At 51.5% G+C, this 15,091-nt stretch overlaps 1 protein-coding gene across 1 annotated transcript in view; it reads right to left on the bottom strand.

Moving 5' to 3' along the window:
* CDH22 (cadherin 22) overlaps positions 1 to 15,091 on the bottom strand; it is a 134,700-nt gene that overhangs the window by 74,592 nt on the left and 45,017 nt on the right. The window contains exon 2 of the mRNA XM_008015408.3: positions 2,364 to 3,020. Coding sequence (XP_008013599.2) covers positions 2,364 to 2,621 — 258 coding nt within the window. The 5' untranslated portion in view covers positions 2,622 to 3,020. The remainder of the gene's footprint in view (positions 1 to 2,363; positions 3,021 to 15,091) is intronic.

The raw sequence follows: 15,091 nt of genomic DNA, 5'->3' as shown, positions 1-15,091 counted from the left end.
CTTGGGAAGCTGAGGCAGGAGAATCGCTTGAACCCGGCCATGGAGGTTGCTGTGAACTGAGATCGTGTCACTGCACTCCAGCCTGGGCAACAGAGCAAGTTTCTGTCTCAAAAACAAAAGCAAAAACGAAATCACCACTGCCACCACCAGCAACAAACACTTTGACTCACACAGATTCAAGTCTTGGCCACGCCACTCACCCATGACTATGACTTTGCCCTCTGTTACTTCGGTTTCTTTACCTACCGAAGGGAATGATGATTTCCACCTTGCAGTTTAAGGGTTAAGTACTTTATATGGGAATAATAAAAAACAGCAACAACAAACAAGCTGCAGGCTGAACGCTTTATGTGCTCTGTTTTCTTCTTTAATCTTCAGCAACCTTAGGAAGCCGGCTCTCTGAGCCCCTATTTTTACAGATGAAAAGACTGAGTGTTGGGGCGGCAAAGGAACTTATTCAAGGTCACACAGTGAAGGGGTTGGCAGAACCAGGCCTCAAACTCAGGTTTGTCTGCCTCCAAAGCCTTCATTCTTAGCGATTTCACCTTTGGCTACTACCTATCATATAGCAGCCTTGGTCACTCCATCCCCAGCCCTCACCCCATTCTACTAGCGCCATCATCTCCCACACCTGACTGGGAGTCAGGAGTCCTAAGCTCTGCCACTAGGTTGCTGGATGATCTTGAGAAGGCCTTGAACCTATCTGAGCTCTGTCTGTCAAATCCTTGCTCAGCTTAATTCATAGGAATCATTCATTCATTCATTCGTTCAGCCACATGTATGGAGGGGAAAGCTTTGGGCCAGGGATTACTGTGTCTAGACCAGAGAAAATCTGAGCTTCCTGCAAGGCAAACCCAAAGGTTTACACCTAGACTTTCCTTCTCTCCTTGTCAAGGATCCTGATCTCTGAGCCTCAGAACTGCCTCCCAGTTCCCAGACTCATTTAAGCACACAGGAAGTTCTGGAGTTATCTCTGCCCACCCACATTGCTGACCAAGACTTCTTGGAAAGCTAATTGGCCTTAACAAAAGCCAGATACTGTCCCGGGCCACCACTCCACTTTCATGCCCTACAATCACCCACCACTTCAACACCTCAACTGCTGACAAGGCTCTGAGCAAACCAGCTATTTTCAGGCCTCCAAATCTTTGCATAGGTTACGTCCTCTTTCCCACCAGCCTGATGAACTCCTACACCTACGTCAAAACCCAGTTCAGGTGTTTTCTCTTCCATGAAGAGACATGACAAAATATACTATTTAATGATTGCCTACTCAGTGCCCAGTGCTGACTCGTGAAGCTTTTTATGCACCAGGGTGCCTCTGCCACTCTGGGGATCCCCAAACTGGCAGAGGCTGAATCTCACTCGCCTTTTCTCCCCAGCATCACACCCGGGCCCCACAAGGGGCTCAGGAATTGAATGGATGAATAAAAGTCCTTCTCAGCTCCTTATACTCCTGTGGCACAGATCTTCAGCCAGATTTACCAGCATTTACTCAGAGAGTTTGAGAAAGTAGTTTCATTCATTCATTCATTTATTCACTTAATAAACCGTTTGCAAGCAATGTCTGTGCTAGGCACTGGGGATTTCATGGCCAGCAAAACAAACATGGTCTAATAGGAAAGATACACATTAATTGCACAATCAAACAAACACATGCATAATTAAAGTGTTATGAAGGAAAGATGCTGGGACCTCAAGGGGGATGTGACAGCAGATCTGTCCTAGTCTGGTGTGGGCAGGAAGGGTTTCTCTGAGAAAGTGGCCTTGGAGCTGTAGTGTGAGGGTAAGGTCATCCGTGAAGGAGCAGGAAAGAGCAGTTCAGCGGGAGAAACAACTTAGGCAAAGGGGCAGTGGCAGGAGTGTGCATGGGGCATTGGCTGACTTTCAGAAGAGCAACAGAAGGGCAGTGAGGCTGAAACTCAGAGAGTGTGGCAGGAGATGAGGCTGGAGGAGGAGCCAGATCTTTGTAGTCAATGGATAGATGATAGATAGAATTTAGGCTAGACCCCAAGTGCATAGGGAGCCGCTGAAGAATTTTAAGCAGAGTGGCTAAAGTATGTAGAGTAGAGAGGACCGGATTTGCAAACTCGTTCCTAAATCCCGCATGCATCTAGCTACAGGATGGGCTGGGATTGCCTGCTGGGCTCTCTCTAAGATGAGGGGGAGGAGAGGAGGCCATGGGGCAGAGTGGGAGTGGGGCTCTGGACTCCCTTATCAGTCTTTGGCCAGGGAGCAGAAGGAGTGATTAAAACCACATGAAAAGTGGATTTAAAAGGAAAGGTGAACTAGGGTTTCTTGTATCTACCAGTGGGTGTCCTCAGGGTCCTGGGATCTGGAGTTGGAGTGGGGCCCCACTTTACCTTGCCCACGTACAGGGGCTCCGTGCCCGTGTACTCCTCCACCACGAAGAACTGGTTCCACACCCAGCCGCGTTTGACGCGGCCGGCTCCCAGCGCGCCGTCCTGCCGAGCTCCGGGCGCCGACGGCGCGGGCGTGCCCGCTGCCCACAGGCGCCCCAGCAGCGTCGGCGGCGGCGGCAGCAGCAGCAGCAACAGCAGTAGCGCGGGGGACAGCGCGGCTCCCGCCCGGAGCCCCCTACCTTCGGGCCTCGGCCTCATGCTTGGCCTGCGCGGGGCCGGGGCCCAGGAGCATGGACGGGAGGCACCAGGGCGCCGCTGCTCGGTCGTACAACGATGCGGCGCCGTGTCACATGGTGGCCTCAGCGTGGCCGCCGGGATGTCGCCCCCGACGGGGCACCCGGACAGGCCCGCGGCCCTGAACGCCGCCCAGCCTCGGGGGTGCCCGGCTGGAGGGGGAGGGGGCGCGGCCGCATCCGGGGCATGGACAGCCCCCGGGGTCCCCGCCCGCGCCCCCCTCGCCGCGTCGCGTGCGAATCACCAGGCAGCGCCTGGACAGCTCCAGAGTCGGGGAAGCGCCATGGTTCCTGCGCAGAGAGGATGCGGGTTGAGGCCGGCAGATCCTGCCAGGATTAGGGGCCTTCCCCTTCCATCAGGAGCCTGCAAGAGAAACAAGAAAACATCAGGAGGGGGCTTCTGTGTAGGGGGGTGGGCAAGTTGAGTCTATCTTTCCTCTTGTAGGTACTAACTAAACACCTTCTGTATGCTGGTACTGTGCAGGGTGGGACAGGCACCATAGCGACTCACAGTGGTCCCCTTTTCTTGGAGCCCATAGTCTAGTAGGCGCCCTCTTCCGCACACCGCAGCCTCTCCTTTCTCCTGGCATCAGACGCCCCTGCTCTCCCAACCTCCTGCGCCTTTCTCACAGCCCCTCCCCCAGCTCAGCCTTCATGCCCACACAAGCAGAGACCCTAGTAGGTGGCGCCCCTGACCTGGCTGACGATGTCTCCAGCCCTACTCAGCCCCCAGAAATCCCCCACCCCAGGTGCTTCTAGAAGACTTCTTCAAGAGCCCCCAAGACCCAGGCCTCCTCGGTGCACAGAAGTCCAGCACCCAGCCCACTACCCAATACGCCTGCCTTCCTATCCATCGCGGCACAGACAGGTCATTCCATCTGAAACAAGCACCAAAGGAAGGCCCTCTGATGTGCTCCTACCCCCACACCAGCTTCTAGGGATAGAGCACCTGAGTCCCAGAGGGCCTGGCTTGGAGACACCCCCAGTGACTCCAGGCAGGGTCACAACCCCTCTGAGGTTGCCTCTGGTGGCTCCACATTCCCCCAGAAAACATTTTTTTCCCACAGTCCAAGAGACACCTTTCCTCCCCACTCCTGGTCCAGTCTGCCGTCACCAGATCCATCCATCTCTCCTCCCCTCTCTCCATCAGATCCTGCTTTCAGCAGGAAAGGATCTGAGGGACTAACGCCTACTCAAGCCATAATGATGAATAATGGCTTAATGTGGGTGTTTACAGGGGACAGCGATGCTGCTTAATGGAGGAATTTCAGGCACAGAGAGGAGTGCATGGAGGTGAGGGGCTCAATCCTCACTTGTTCTTCCCCTGAGTCCAGTTCATCTCAGTGCAACAGCTCAGTTCCACCAAGCTTCAACTTTGTGCCAGGTTAGGCCGGTTGCCAGGGGCAAGGTAAATAAGCTCACAGTTTAGTGGGGTGGAAGGCGAAACCCTTCTTAAAACAACCTAAATTCCAGGTGGCATGTGATCAGGGCTATAAAAGTGTCTGTGTGTGGACAACCTGAGACCTGTGGGGCTCAGGGAAGGGACTGAGCTCGGGTGTTTGGAAAGGGAAGGTAGGCGGGAGACAATCAGGGCTACTTCTTGGAGGAGGTGGCATCTGAGCAGATGGGAAGAAAAGGTGGGCATTTCAGGCAGAGGAGCGTGCATGATGGCTGAGTAGTCTGGCCAGTATGGGGAGTTAGATTGTGAACAGGGGTGTGTGTTTGGGCAGATGGTGTGTAGCAGGGTCAGGGTCGGGGGCTGACCTGGCCCTAACCAGATCTTCCTGAGAACAAAGGAAGTGGCCTGACTCTAGTGAGGAAGAAATGCAGACCACCTTCTTTAACCCAGCATCACAGTGGGCAATTCCCATCCCTTTAACTCATGGGAATCACAACTCTGAAAGTTGTCTTATGCCTATTTTGCAGATGCCTAATTCCCCAGTGCTTTTTTCTAGCATATGCGCCAGAAAATCTTTATGGAAGGAGTTTCAGGGTGGGGAGTCATCGCTGGAAAGTGAGGGTGATAGTGAGGGGGTTAAACTGTAGTTCTGGGCTGTGACAGTGGGAAAACGTCCACACTCCATAGGTAAGAATGGAGGGAAGGGATCTGGAACATGCTGTTCCCTCTTTCCCTATAGGCCCAGCCTGAACTCATGGGGTCAGGAGGACCCATGATCCTGCTGTGAACATACCCTGCCTGGGTGTAGAATGACTTCTATGGACCTGGGCACGAGGCTCCCCAACCCTGACTGCTCTGCTCTGCAAGCCCTGCTCTGTGCTGCCGCCTCCAGGGATCTGGCTTTGATTCCCCGCATTATGACCTGGGCTGGTCGTAATGAGGCTGGAGTTGTGGGTGAGGAGGAGGTGCCGCTCCAAAGTCTTCATTTCCTGGAGCGTAAGGCTTCCCTGCATGCACCATGGGAACTCTTCCCCCAACTCCAACAAGCAGCTCCAGGGCCCATCACAGCCCTGTAGGGATGCAGAGGAGGGGAGAGGCTGAAGGGAGAGAGAATTTGGAGGGAGGCTGCTGCCACTTCTGGAGAGGGCTGTGGAGGTCGATGGAGCGGCATGTCAAGGGGAGATCTGCCAGTGTTTGCAGGCACCCAGCTGTTGCTCTTCTTCCCTCCTTCCCTTTATTTCTTTGTTTCTAACACCTTTTACAAGGATGGGAGGCTCTGAGATTCGTTCAGTCACCAAACATGAGGGTCTGCTACAAGCAGGGAGACAGAACAGCGTTTTATCTTTTCACTCATTCATTTATTGAACATACGTTAACAATCGCTTTCTGTTTAAGATAGCAAGATGCAATCAGTTATTCAGCGATCTATCAGCAAAGAGATGCTTTTCTTCTGGTTATTCCTTCACTCTTTCCACATATATTTATCAGCACTTCTCTAATGCCAGTCCATGTACTGGGCACTGGGGACATAGCAATAAAAAAATGAAGTACTGGCCGAGAGTGGTGGCTTGAGCCTGTAATCCCAGCATGTTGGGAGGCCGAGGCGGGTGGATCACTTTAGGTCAGGAGTTCGAGACCAGCCAGGTCAGCATGGTGAAACACCATCTCTACTAAAAATACAAAAATTAGCCAGGCATGGTGGTGGGCATCTGTAATCCCAGCTACTCGGGAGGCTCAGACAGGAAATTCGCTTGAACCTGGGAGGTGGAGGTTGTAGTGAGCCAAGACCACGCCACTGCCCTCCAGCTTGGGCGACAAAGTGAAACTCCATCTCAAAAAAAAAAAAAAAAAAAAGAAGTCCTAGCCTTTGTGGAACCGATCTTCTGGTGGGGGACACAGATAATAGAGGAATTAATCTACAGTATAATTTCAGGGAGTGGTAAACATTGAGAAGAAAAGTAAAGAAGGAGGAAGTGGAGAGAGAATGATGGAAGGAATGGAGTGAGTGCGTTGTTAAAGATATGGTATCAGGAGGGCCTCTCAGAGGAGGTGGCATTGGGCCAAGTCTGGAAGGATGAGAAGGAGCTGTGCACAAAATAGTTCCACACAGGGGGAACAGCCTGTGCGAAGGTCCAGAGGGTGGAATGAGCTGAGATGGCATTTGTAGCTAAAGTGCAGGACGCATCTGGACATGTGGAATTTGGGGTGTTGGGGAGGAGAAGGCACTCTTGGTAGAAGAGCTGTCCAAGGCAAAGGCCTGGAGTCAGATCCCCACTTTACATATTTTAAAAATTTTATTTATTTATTTTTGAGACGGAATTTCTTTCTGTCACCCAGGCTGGAGTGCAGTGGCGTGATTTTGGCTCACTGCAACCTCTGCCTCCCCGGCTCAAGCAATTCTCCTGTCTCAGCCTCCCAAGTAGCTGGGATTACAGGGTGCATGCCACCACACCTGGCTAATTTTTTAATTTTTAGTAGAGATGGGGTTTCACAGGCTGTTCTTGAACTCCTGACCTCAGGAGATCCACCCACCTGGGCCTCCCAAAGTGCTGGGATTACAGGTGTGAGCCACCGTGCCTGGCCAAGATCCCCACTTTAGAGAGCGGGAAAGTAGAGCCCAGGAGGACTCTATCAAGCCTACTTCGTGACAAAGCGGTGCCTCGAACCTGGCACTTGGACCCCCCAGGCATAAGGCATCTCTGGGGAATGGGAAAAAATGCACCTCTAGGTGACTGCAACCCAGTGTCGGAGTCACAACTGGCAGGGCAAGCCTGCCCCCACTCGTGAGGGCACAGTCTGCACTATTGTTTGAGGGTGGAGCCCTGGCCCTCCCATCCTCACCTCTCCCTCCCGCTCCTGGCCCTTCATACCTCAGCCTACAGGTCCTCCCTCAGGCATCTTGGCTAGGTGCCCTGGCAGCCTGCCAACTCTTCACTGCTCTGCACAGCCCTGCTAGGGCTGCCACAGACATGTCGGTCTCCTCCCTCCCTTCCTCCCTTCCTCCTTTTCTTGCTCCAGCTGCTTTTCCTGAATGGATGGTGACTACAGGACCCTGTCCTGGTATTCAAAATCGGTCCAGGGAGGCAGCCGTGGAGTCCTGCAGCCGCATTCAGCCCTCCTGGGAACCCCTCCCATGAGACCTGGGGCATGTTGGTGGCCTTCCCTGGTCCTCAGGTCTCAGCCTACTGCACAGAGCTGTTTAATCCCAAATGAAATGAAAAACTGAGCCCAGGCCTGGCTCAATTAATTTTGGCTCTGCCCTGTCCACACTTCAGCCTCACCTCCTATAATCTGTCCGTCTGCCCAAGGGTCTGCATATATGCCTATGGCTTCTATGTGCATGCGAACGTGTGTCTGCAGTCACTTCTGTGACTGAGTGTGCATGAGGATTTGATGTACATTCCTTCATTTCACAAATATTTAGGAGTTTCCACTCTGTGTTGTTCTAGGCACAGCAAAAAGAAACAGGTACAGTCCTTGCCAGGTGGGGACACGGACAATAAACAAATAACGTGCCAGACAATGGCAAGTGCAGTGGAGAAAGCAAAGCAGAGTAAGGGGCAGGAAGTTCTGGGGATGGTGGGATTTGCTGTTTATCCATCTATCATCATTATTACAAATGATCATTTATGCAGGGTAGCCAGGGAAGGCCTTGTCATTAAGATGAGATTTAAACAGAGATCTGAAGTGAGGGACAGAGGGGTTGTGCACAAAACTGGGAGAAGAGGGTTTCAAGCTGAGGCAACAGCAAGTGCAAAGACCCTGAGGTCAGCAGCACGTGTCTAGTGGGAAGGAGGAACATGAGGGGGTCCCGTGTTGCTGAAGTGGAGTGAGTGCAGGGGAAGCAGCAGCCGACGAGGTCAGAGAGGGTGGAGGTGTAGTCAGAGCCTACAGGCTCTCTTGGGTTTTTACTGTGAGTGAGATGAGACCCCTAAGAGGGTTTGGGCAGAGGAGTGACATAATCTGACTTATGTTTTAAAAGATCATTCCAGGCTGGGTGCAGCGGTTCATGCCTGTAATCTCAGCACTTTGGGAGGCTGAGACAGGAAGATTCCTTGAGGCCAGGGGTTCAAGAGCAGCCTGGGCAACATATCAAGATCCTGTCTCTACAAAAAACTATTAAAAATATTAGCCAGGAAAGGTGGCATGTGCCTGTAGTCCCAGCTACTTGGGAGACTGAGGCAGAAGTATTGCTTGAGCCCAGGAGTTCAAGGCTGCTATGAGCTGTGATCACACCACTAACACTCCAGCCTGGGCGACAGAGTGAGACCCTGTCTCTAAAAGAAAAAAGAAAAAAAAAAAGTCCAGGCACAGTGGCTCATACCTGTAATCTTAGCACTTTGGGAGGCTGAGGCAGCTGGATCATTTGAGCCCAGAAGTTCGAGACCAGCCTGGACAACATGGCAAAACCCTGTCTCTAAAAAAAAAAAAAAAAATAGAAAAATTAGCTGGGTGTGCTGGCATGTGTCTGTAGTCCCAGCTACTCAAGAGTCTGAGGTGGAAGGATCACCTGAGCCTGGGGAAGTCAAGGCTGCAATGAGACATGATCACGCCAGCCTGGGTGACAGTGAGGCCTTGTCTCAAGAAAAAAAAAAAAAAAATCACGCTGGCTGGCTATTGCGTTAAGATAGGCAGATGCTGGGGTTGGGAGGGGCCTATGGGAATATTTCAATAATCTGGCAGAGGACTAGTTGGGGGCTTTGGTCAAGGGGGAGCAGTGGAGATGCTGGGTCACAGAATATGTTGACGGGTCAGAAATGGGGTTCATGGGAAGACAGCAACTGAGTGTGACCATGCCCTCAGCCTGGGTAGAGGCAATGATGGTGTTTCCTTTCATTCAGGGTTGAAGATGGCAGGAAGAGCAGATTTGGGGGGGTGGTCAGGAACTGACTTTGATGTGTTACAATCAGTTTTTGGACAGGTTACACCCAAAATATCTGTTAGGCATAAAGCAGAGATGCAGAGCAGGCTCCTGTGCCTATGGCCAGGAGTTCAGGGGTGAGGTCCTGCTGCAGGTAGCAATTTGGGAATTTGAGTGGCATGTAAAGTTGAGACTGGGTGAGAGCACCAGGGAGTGACTGTTGACGGAGAAGAGACATGGGGACCAAATGCTGGGGGACCACAGCTATAGTGATCCAGGAGATGAGGAGGAAACAGCAAGAGACTGACAGAGAGAAGGGGAGGGAAAGGGAGACATCCTGGGAGCCAACAGAAGAAAGTGCTATAGGGAGGGAGTGGTGAACTGTGCCGAATGCTGCCATTGCAGGGTGAGCGTCTGTCCAACTGTACCTGGGACAGCTCCACGGCATAACTGTTAACAATGTCCCCCAGTTTGGATGATAAACCATGTGATCCTACTGACAGGTCAGATGTGGACTTTGACTTAACCATTGGAGTTAGTGGGGCGGAGGTCATTAGTAACCTTGCTGGCAGCAATTTGGTGGAGTGGTGGGTGCACACGCTTGACTGGAACAGGTTCAAGAGAACCAGGAGGAGGGAAGGTGGGGACATGTGTGGGTGGGTGACGGCCCCTCTTGGGATTTGTGAAGGTTTATTTGCCTGCCCCCGCCCCCCAACCTCATCCCAGTAGAGATGGCTCAAGACAGAGGCTCAGGACACAAATCAGCGTACACATAACGCAACCAGGGCAGCTTCAGCTGTGTGGGGAGGGCCAGAAGAGCCCCCTTCTCCCTGCATCCCCTCCTGTACTCTTCCCATCTCTCCTGCCACAGGGCCCAGCCAGACAGGTGAGTCTCTGTCCTGGCCCAGGCTCCCGTGACCTGGCAGATCCTCGCTGCTCCTGCCTTAGGCTGGGTTCCTCTAGCGGGTATGGGAAGAGGAGAGCAGCCCCAACCCTGGGTGTGCTCCCTGTCTCCCAGCTCCCCAACAGCCTTGGGGAGAGTCCCACTGCTCCAGTCTCTGGGAGTCACCGAGTACCTGCTGTGCTCTGGGTCCTGTCGAGGCTCTGTCACTCTGGGGGACACACAGAGGAGGCAGGCACGATGCGAGAAATGTTAACAACTTGAGGCAGCATAGACATCAACCACCCTGACTGCAGGGTCCCAGGGGCCAAGGAGAGGGCAGGTCCAGGAGATTCCTGTGGTAGGGGCTAGAATGACAGGGCCAGGTGGCCTTCAGGGGGTTTGGGACAGCGTCTATTTACCAATAGTGATGAAGCATTTCCATACACATTACAGCCACACTACGTATACTTGACTCTTAGCCCTGGAAATAGGCCAGATGTGATCCCTGCTCTCAAGGCAGTCACAGCCTACGGTAGAGACATCCATTCCTTCATTCATTCATTCCACAAACTCTTACAGAACATTCCCTAGTGAGACAGACAGACCGTTAGGTACTCTTGGGATGATGGAAACCTAGAGACATAATTCTCCCAAAGAGCTCACCATCTAGAGGGTGGCAACAGCCATTCAGCATTTACAGTATACCTCACGTGTACCATTTTCTCATTATCCTTTCAATGAACACTTATTGAACTACAGGGTACGAGATTCTGTGCTGGGTCCTTGGCAAGTTTCACAAATGAGCCTTAACAGGTTTGTGGCCAAGTTACCAGATTCCAATGAGAGAAATCCCCGGCAGGTGCTCATTTATCAGGGAACTAAAATCTAGTGAAGACCTACTATGTGCCACACCACGTGTAAGTGCTCTGCAAATTAAATGCACGTGCTCGAAGATGAGCAGGAGAGACCAATATTTTTTTAAACCCAAACAAAAAAATCCCACAACAAAAAATAAAACCAGGAAAATGGAGAGTATAGAAAACTCATGCACAGATGTGAAGGCTCAGAGGAAGAGCTCCTATCTCCTTGGGTAACCATGGAGGGCTGCCTGGACGAGGAGGGCATTGGAGCTGATCCTTGAAAGGTGAAGAGGATTTGGACACAGGGAGATGAAGGAGGAAATTACCAGAAGAACGAGCATGAGCAGAGGAAACCTAGGACATGAATGGGATGCAGTGAATAGTGTAGTCTGGCTGGGTTGTATGGTGTATAAAAAGAGTAACGATTGGTACCAAAGTTATCAAAAGAAAAAAGAACAAAAATGAAATGAGAAAAAAAGAGTTATGGGAAATACAAAAGACATGGCTGGCTGCAAACAGCCAATTCATCCCTCATCCTTCTTTCTTGTTTCAATTTCATTTCAATATTTGCCCTCAGCTCGGCCATGTGCTCAGTCCCTCCTCTGTTAATAGTGACTAGTCTAAACCAATAGGACCCAGACCCCTCTCCCCACCAGCAATTGATTTAGAAAGTATTATGTGACACAATTCTGGTCAGTGAAATATAAAAGTATATCTTCTGTGGGCTTCTGGGAAATTTTTATTATTCTTAAAAAAGAGATGCCTTAAGGAGGACCTTTTTGTTTTCTGCATGTGGAAATAGGTGATGGCTGGTGCAATAGCAGCCACTTTTGGATGATGCAGGGAACCACACCAAGACGCCAAAGAGGCCTACTAAGAAAAGACAAAACAATCTGTGTCCTTGAAGATGTTTTTGAACTACTGAATTAAGCCACCCGGGGTCTTGAACCCACTTCCAGCCTCCACTTCCTCCAGACTCTCTTTCTCTTTTCCCTGAACTCCCTCAGGCCTGTCTGGCTGTGTCTCCCTTTGGGGCTTGCTGTCAGCTGCAATGGCAAACTTCCAAAAGACAAAGACCACTCCTACTCCTCTTCCATCCCTTTCCCCATTGCCACACACATACCTGGCAGAGCTAAGCACAGAACTGGGGCCTGGGAGGGAGTCAGGAGAGGCTTGCTCCAGACAGACTTCAGAGGCTGGTCAGGTAATATGACTTTCCCTGTCACTGGGGAGTTGCCAGCTGTGGGCATCACTGCTGCTGCCTGTACTTCCGGAGTCTGGCTGGATGGCCAGCATGTCCTTTCTTGATTTCTCAATGCCCTGGCATCGTCACTGCCAAGGCTGTATGACTGCCAACTTGGTGGCTCCAGGCTCTCCCTTGTCATCTGTCTTTCCCCCTGGGGACAGGGGAAGGTATTCTTATCCTACTTGTCATGGGATTTGTGTCCTCTCACTCTGCCAAGACCAAGAAGAGGGGCTGCACAGAGCAACCGCCAGACAGAACAAAGTAGAACAGATTTTGTGGTGCTGCCTGGGGCTTTGGCACCCCTGCCTCCTCCCCCAAATTCCTGATAATCTCTTAACATTCAGGGGACCTAAGACCACGAGATCCAAAGTCAGACCACAGTTTGAGTTCCAGTTCCATTATTTTACTCTATGTGTGACCTTGGTAATTTGCTTCATTTCTCTGAGTCTCAGTTTTCTCATTTGAAGAATGGGGATAATAGTACTTACCTCCCAGGGCCAACGTAAGGAGTAAATGAGATGAGGCATGTGAAGGAATCTGTGGTGTTTGGCAATAAATGTTAGTGAATGTCGTCAGAATGACTAGTGTTGTTATTACTATTTCTGGTCCCTGGACAAATACTACTGGACCCTATTATGCACAAAGTATCCTGGCCAGGTAAGGAGAGTTTAGAGAACTTCATCCTCTCAGCCATTTATTTATTCACTCATGTATTTATTTAACAACTGTGCTAATCAGGCCTATAGCGCAGCCTGAGTCAGGAAGAGTGAAGAGTTGCACAGGGTGTGGGAGTTGCCTCCTGCTCCAGCACCAGACTCAGGCTGGGGGAAAGGGTAGTTCAGGAAGAGGCAGCTCATTCATCTGTTCATTCCTTCACTCACTCACTCCTCCCAGCACACCTGGCTTGTATGTGGCCTCTCTCCATGCCTGCCTGGCTTCCAGGGCTGCTAGTGGGAGCGGTGCCTGACAGTCTGGCTCCTGTCTGCCCCCACTGAGTCCCAAGGGCACTGTGCCTGCTGGATCCTGAGCCCAGAGCTCTCTGTGCTTGGCTGCCGTCTTCTCCCTGGGGGAAAATTATTTCTACCAGCTCAGTGCTCTCCTTTTGGGCCAGAATAGCTCCTGGTGTAATGAAGGAGCTACTGAGGCATGGAGGGGTACTGGGAAGATTCACTTTGTCTCTGCTCACCTCTCAATGCCTCCTACCCCAAGGTACAAGGCACGATGGAGCCACAAATGAAGGAGGCAAACAGTTACTGCCTCAGCGTGCCTGCAATTCACACGAGCATGTGTGAGGCTGAACACACGCAGGCATGTGCATCACTGATGTGTGCAGGGGCAGCATGCACATGTACCACATCCCAGCACCAAGGACAGCTCCCTGCACACACTAGGTGCTCAGTAAGTGTGGAGTGAGAGACTAAATGGGGGTCTGCTCTTCGTGTGCTGAGCCCAAGGGCTATTTCTGGGGCCTGTGAGTGATGCACGTGTAGTGTTTGGATGGAGGGTGTCTGCATCTCTGAGTGTATTTGTGTGTGTGGGAGGGGGGTGGTGGAGTGGGAGCAGGATATCCCAAAGTTTCTGGGCTTGGTAGCTGGACATCACCCAGGGAAGCAAAGGTGGAAGGACAGGGGAGAGGGGATGATCAGAGCTGGGGTCTTATGCACCCCATAAACACGCTCACCTCATCTGCAAAGGCTGACCTGGGGCCCCCAGTCTTGCCCCCTGCCCCAGGCTATATGCCGAACATGCTGCCGCACACATCTTCATGAAGCCCAACTCAGTCTGGATGGTTCTCCTGTTCCAAACCTTCCTTGCTGCCTTTCCCCTTTAAGATAAAGCCCAGACTCAGGCCTAGCATTCATTCATTACTGTTTAGAGTAAGGAAGAAAAGTTTTTCATGCTCAATGACTCCACACACAGCCTTTTGAGGTGGATATTGTTATTTGTTTCCATTTTTCAGATAAGGAAACTGAGACACAAAGAGTTTATGTGATGGGCCCAAGGTCACACAACTGCTATGTTGTGGAGTCTGGATTTGAACTCTAATCTGCCAGCTCCAAAGCCTGTACCTTTACCCACTACCCACGTGGCCCACTCAATGCTCTGCCTGATTGGGACCTGCCTACTCTACATCTTGCCTCTGCCTCTTTTCTCCCTGGGCAGATGGAACCACCTGCTGTTCATGACATTCATGCCTCTGGGCTTTTGCTCCTGCTGTCACCTCTGCCAACAATGCCCCTCTCCCTTGCTGTCCCACGTCCAGCTCTGACTCAACGTTCGGCGCCCAGCCCCACTGCCCTCTCCTCCATGCGGTCTCTCAGCCTCCTCCCCCGACCCTGGAGAGCTCACACTTATCTGAGCCTGCGTCTCAGAATCAGGCTTTTCTTTGTCCTGGCCTCAGCACTCTGCCCACTGGCTGTGGATGCTTCATTATTGCTGTCTGTCCTCCAGCTCACACTTCAGTGCTGTGCTCAGAGTTTGCACTACTGAATGTGTGAGTGAATCCATGAAGGGATGTGTGGATGGATGGATGAATGGAAGAACACACGGTGGGGTTGCCTGGTTACTGCTGCACCCCATCCCTCAGACTGCTCTTCTGTGCTTGTTCCACTTACGGATTCATCAAATATTTATTGAGCACCTACTATGTGCCAGGCTAAGGATGCAGCAGTTAGAAAGTCAGACAAAGTCCCTGTCCCCATGGCCCTCCATTCTGTGTGTGTGTGTGGGGGGGGAGATACATTTATTCATCCAACAACCTCACAAATAAATGCACAATTACCAACTATGCCAAGATCTGCAAAGAGAAAGTACAAGGAACCCCCACATTTATAGGGGACACTACCTCATTTGGGATGGGTGGGGCAAGTTAGGGAACAGTTCCCTGAGAAGGGGTTTTTTAGCTGAAACCGAAAAGATGAGTGAGATGTACTGAGGCACAGGTGGCAGAATGTGCAGAGCCATATTTAGGGGACTGAAAGGCCACGGGCAAAGCAGAGTGTAAGGGAAGAGGCTAGGAAACAGCTGAGGACGGGCCTGGAGGAGTTGAGATTTTGACTCAACCAGAAGGCACTGAAGAGCTTTTGGCAGAGAAGATGTGTTCAAGGTTGTGTTTTAAAAGAGGTCACCGTGCTTGCTGCTGGAAGAACAACCGCGGATGTACAAGGCTGGAAGTGGGGGACTCAT

This window comes from Chlorocebus sabaeus, chromosome 2 (assembly GCF_047675955.1).
Source record: "Chlorocebus sabaeus isolate Y175 chromosome 2, mChlSab1.0.hap1, whole genome shotgun sequence".
Lineage (NCBI taxonomy): Eukaryota > Metazoa > Chordata > Mammalia > Primates > Cercopithecidae > Chlorocebus > Chlorocebus sabaeus.
This window is presented reverse-complemented; position numbering and strand designations above follow the sequence as displayed.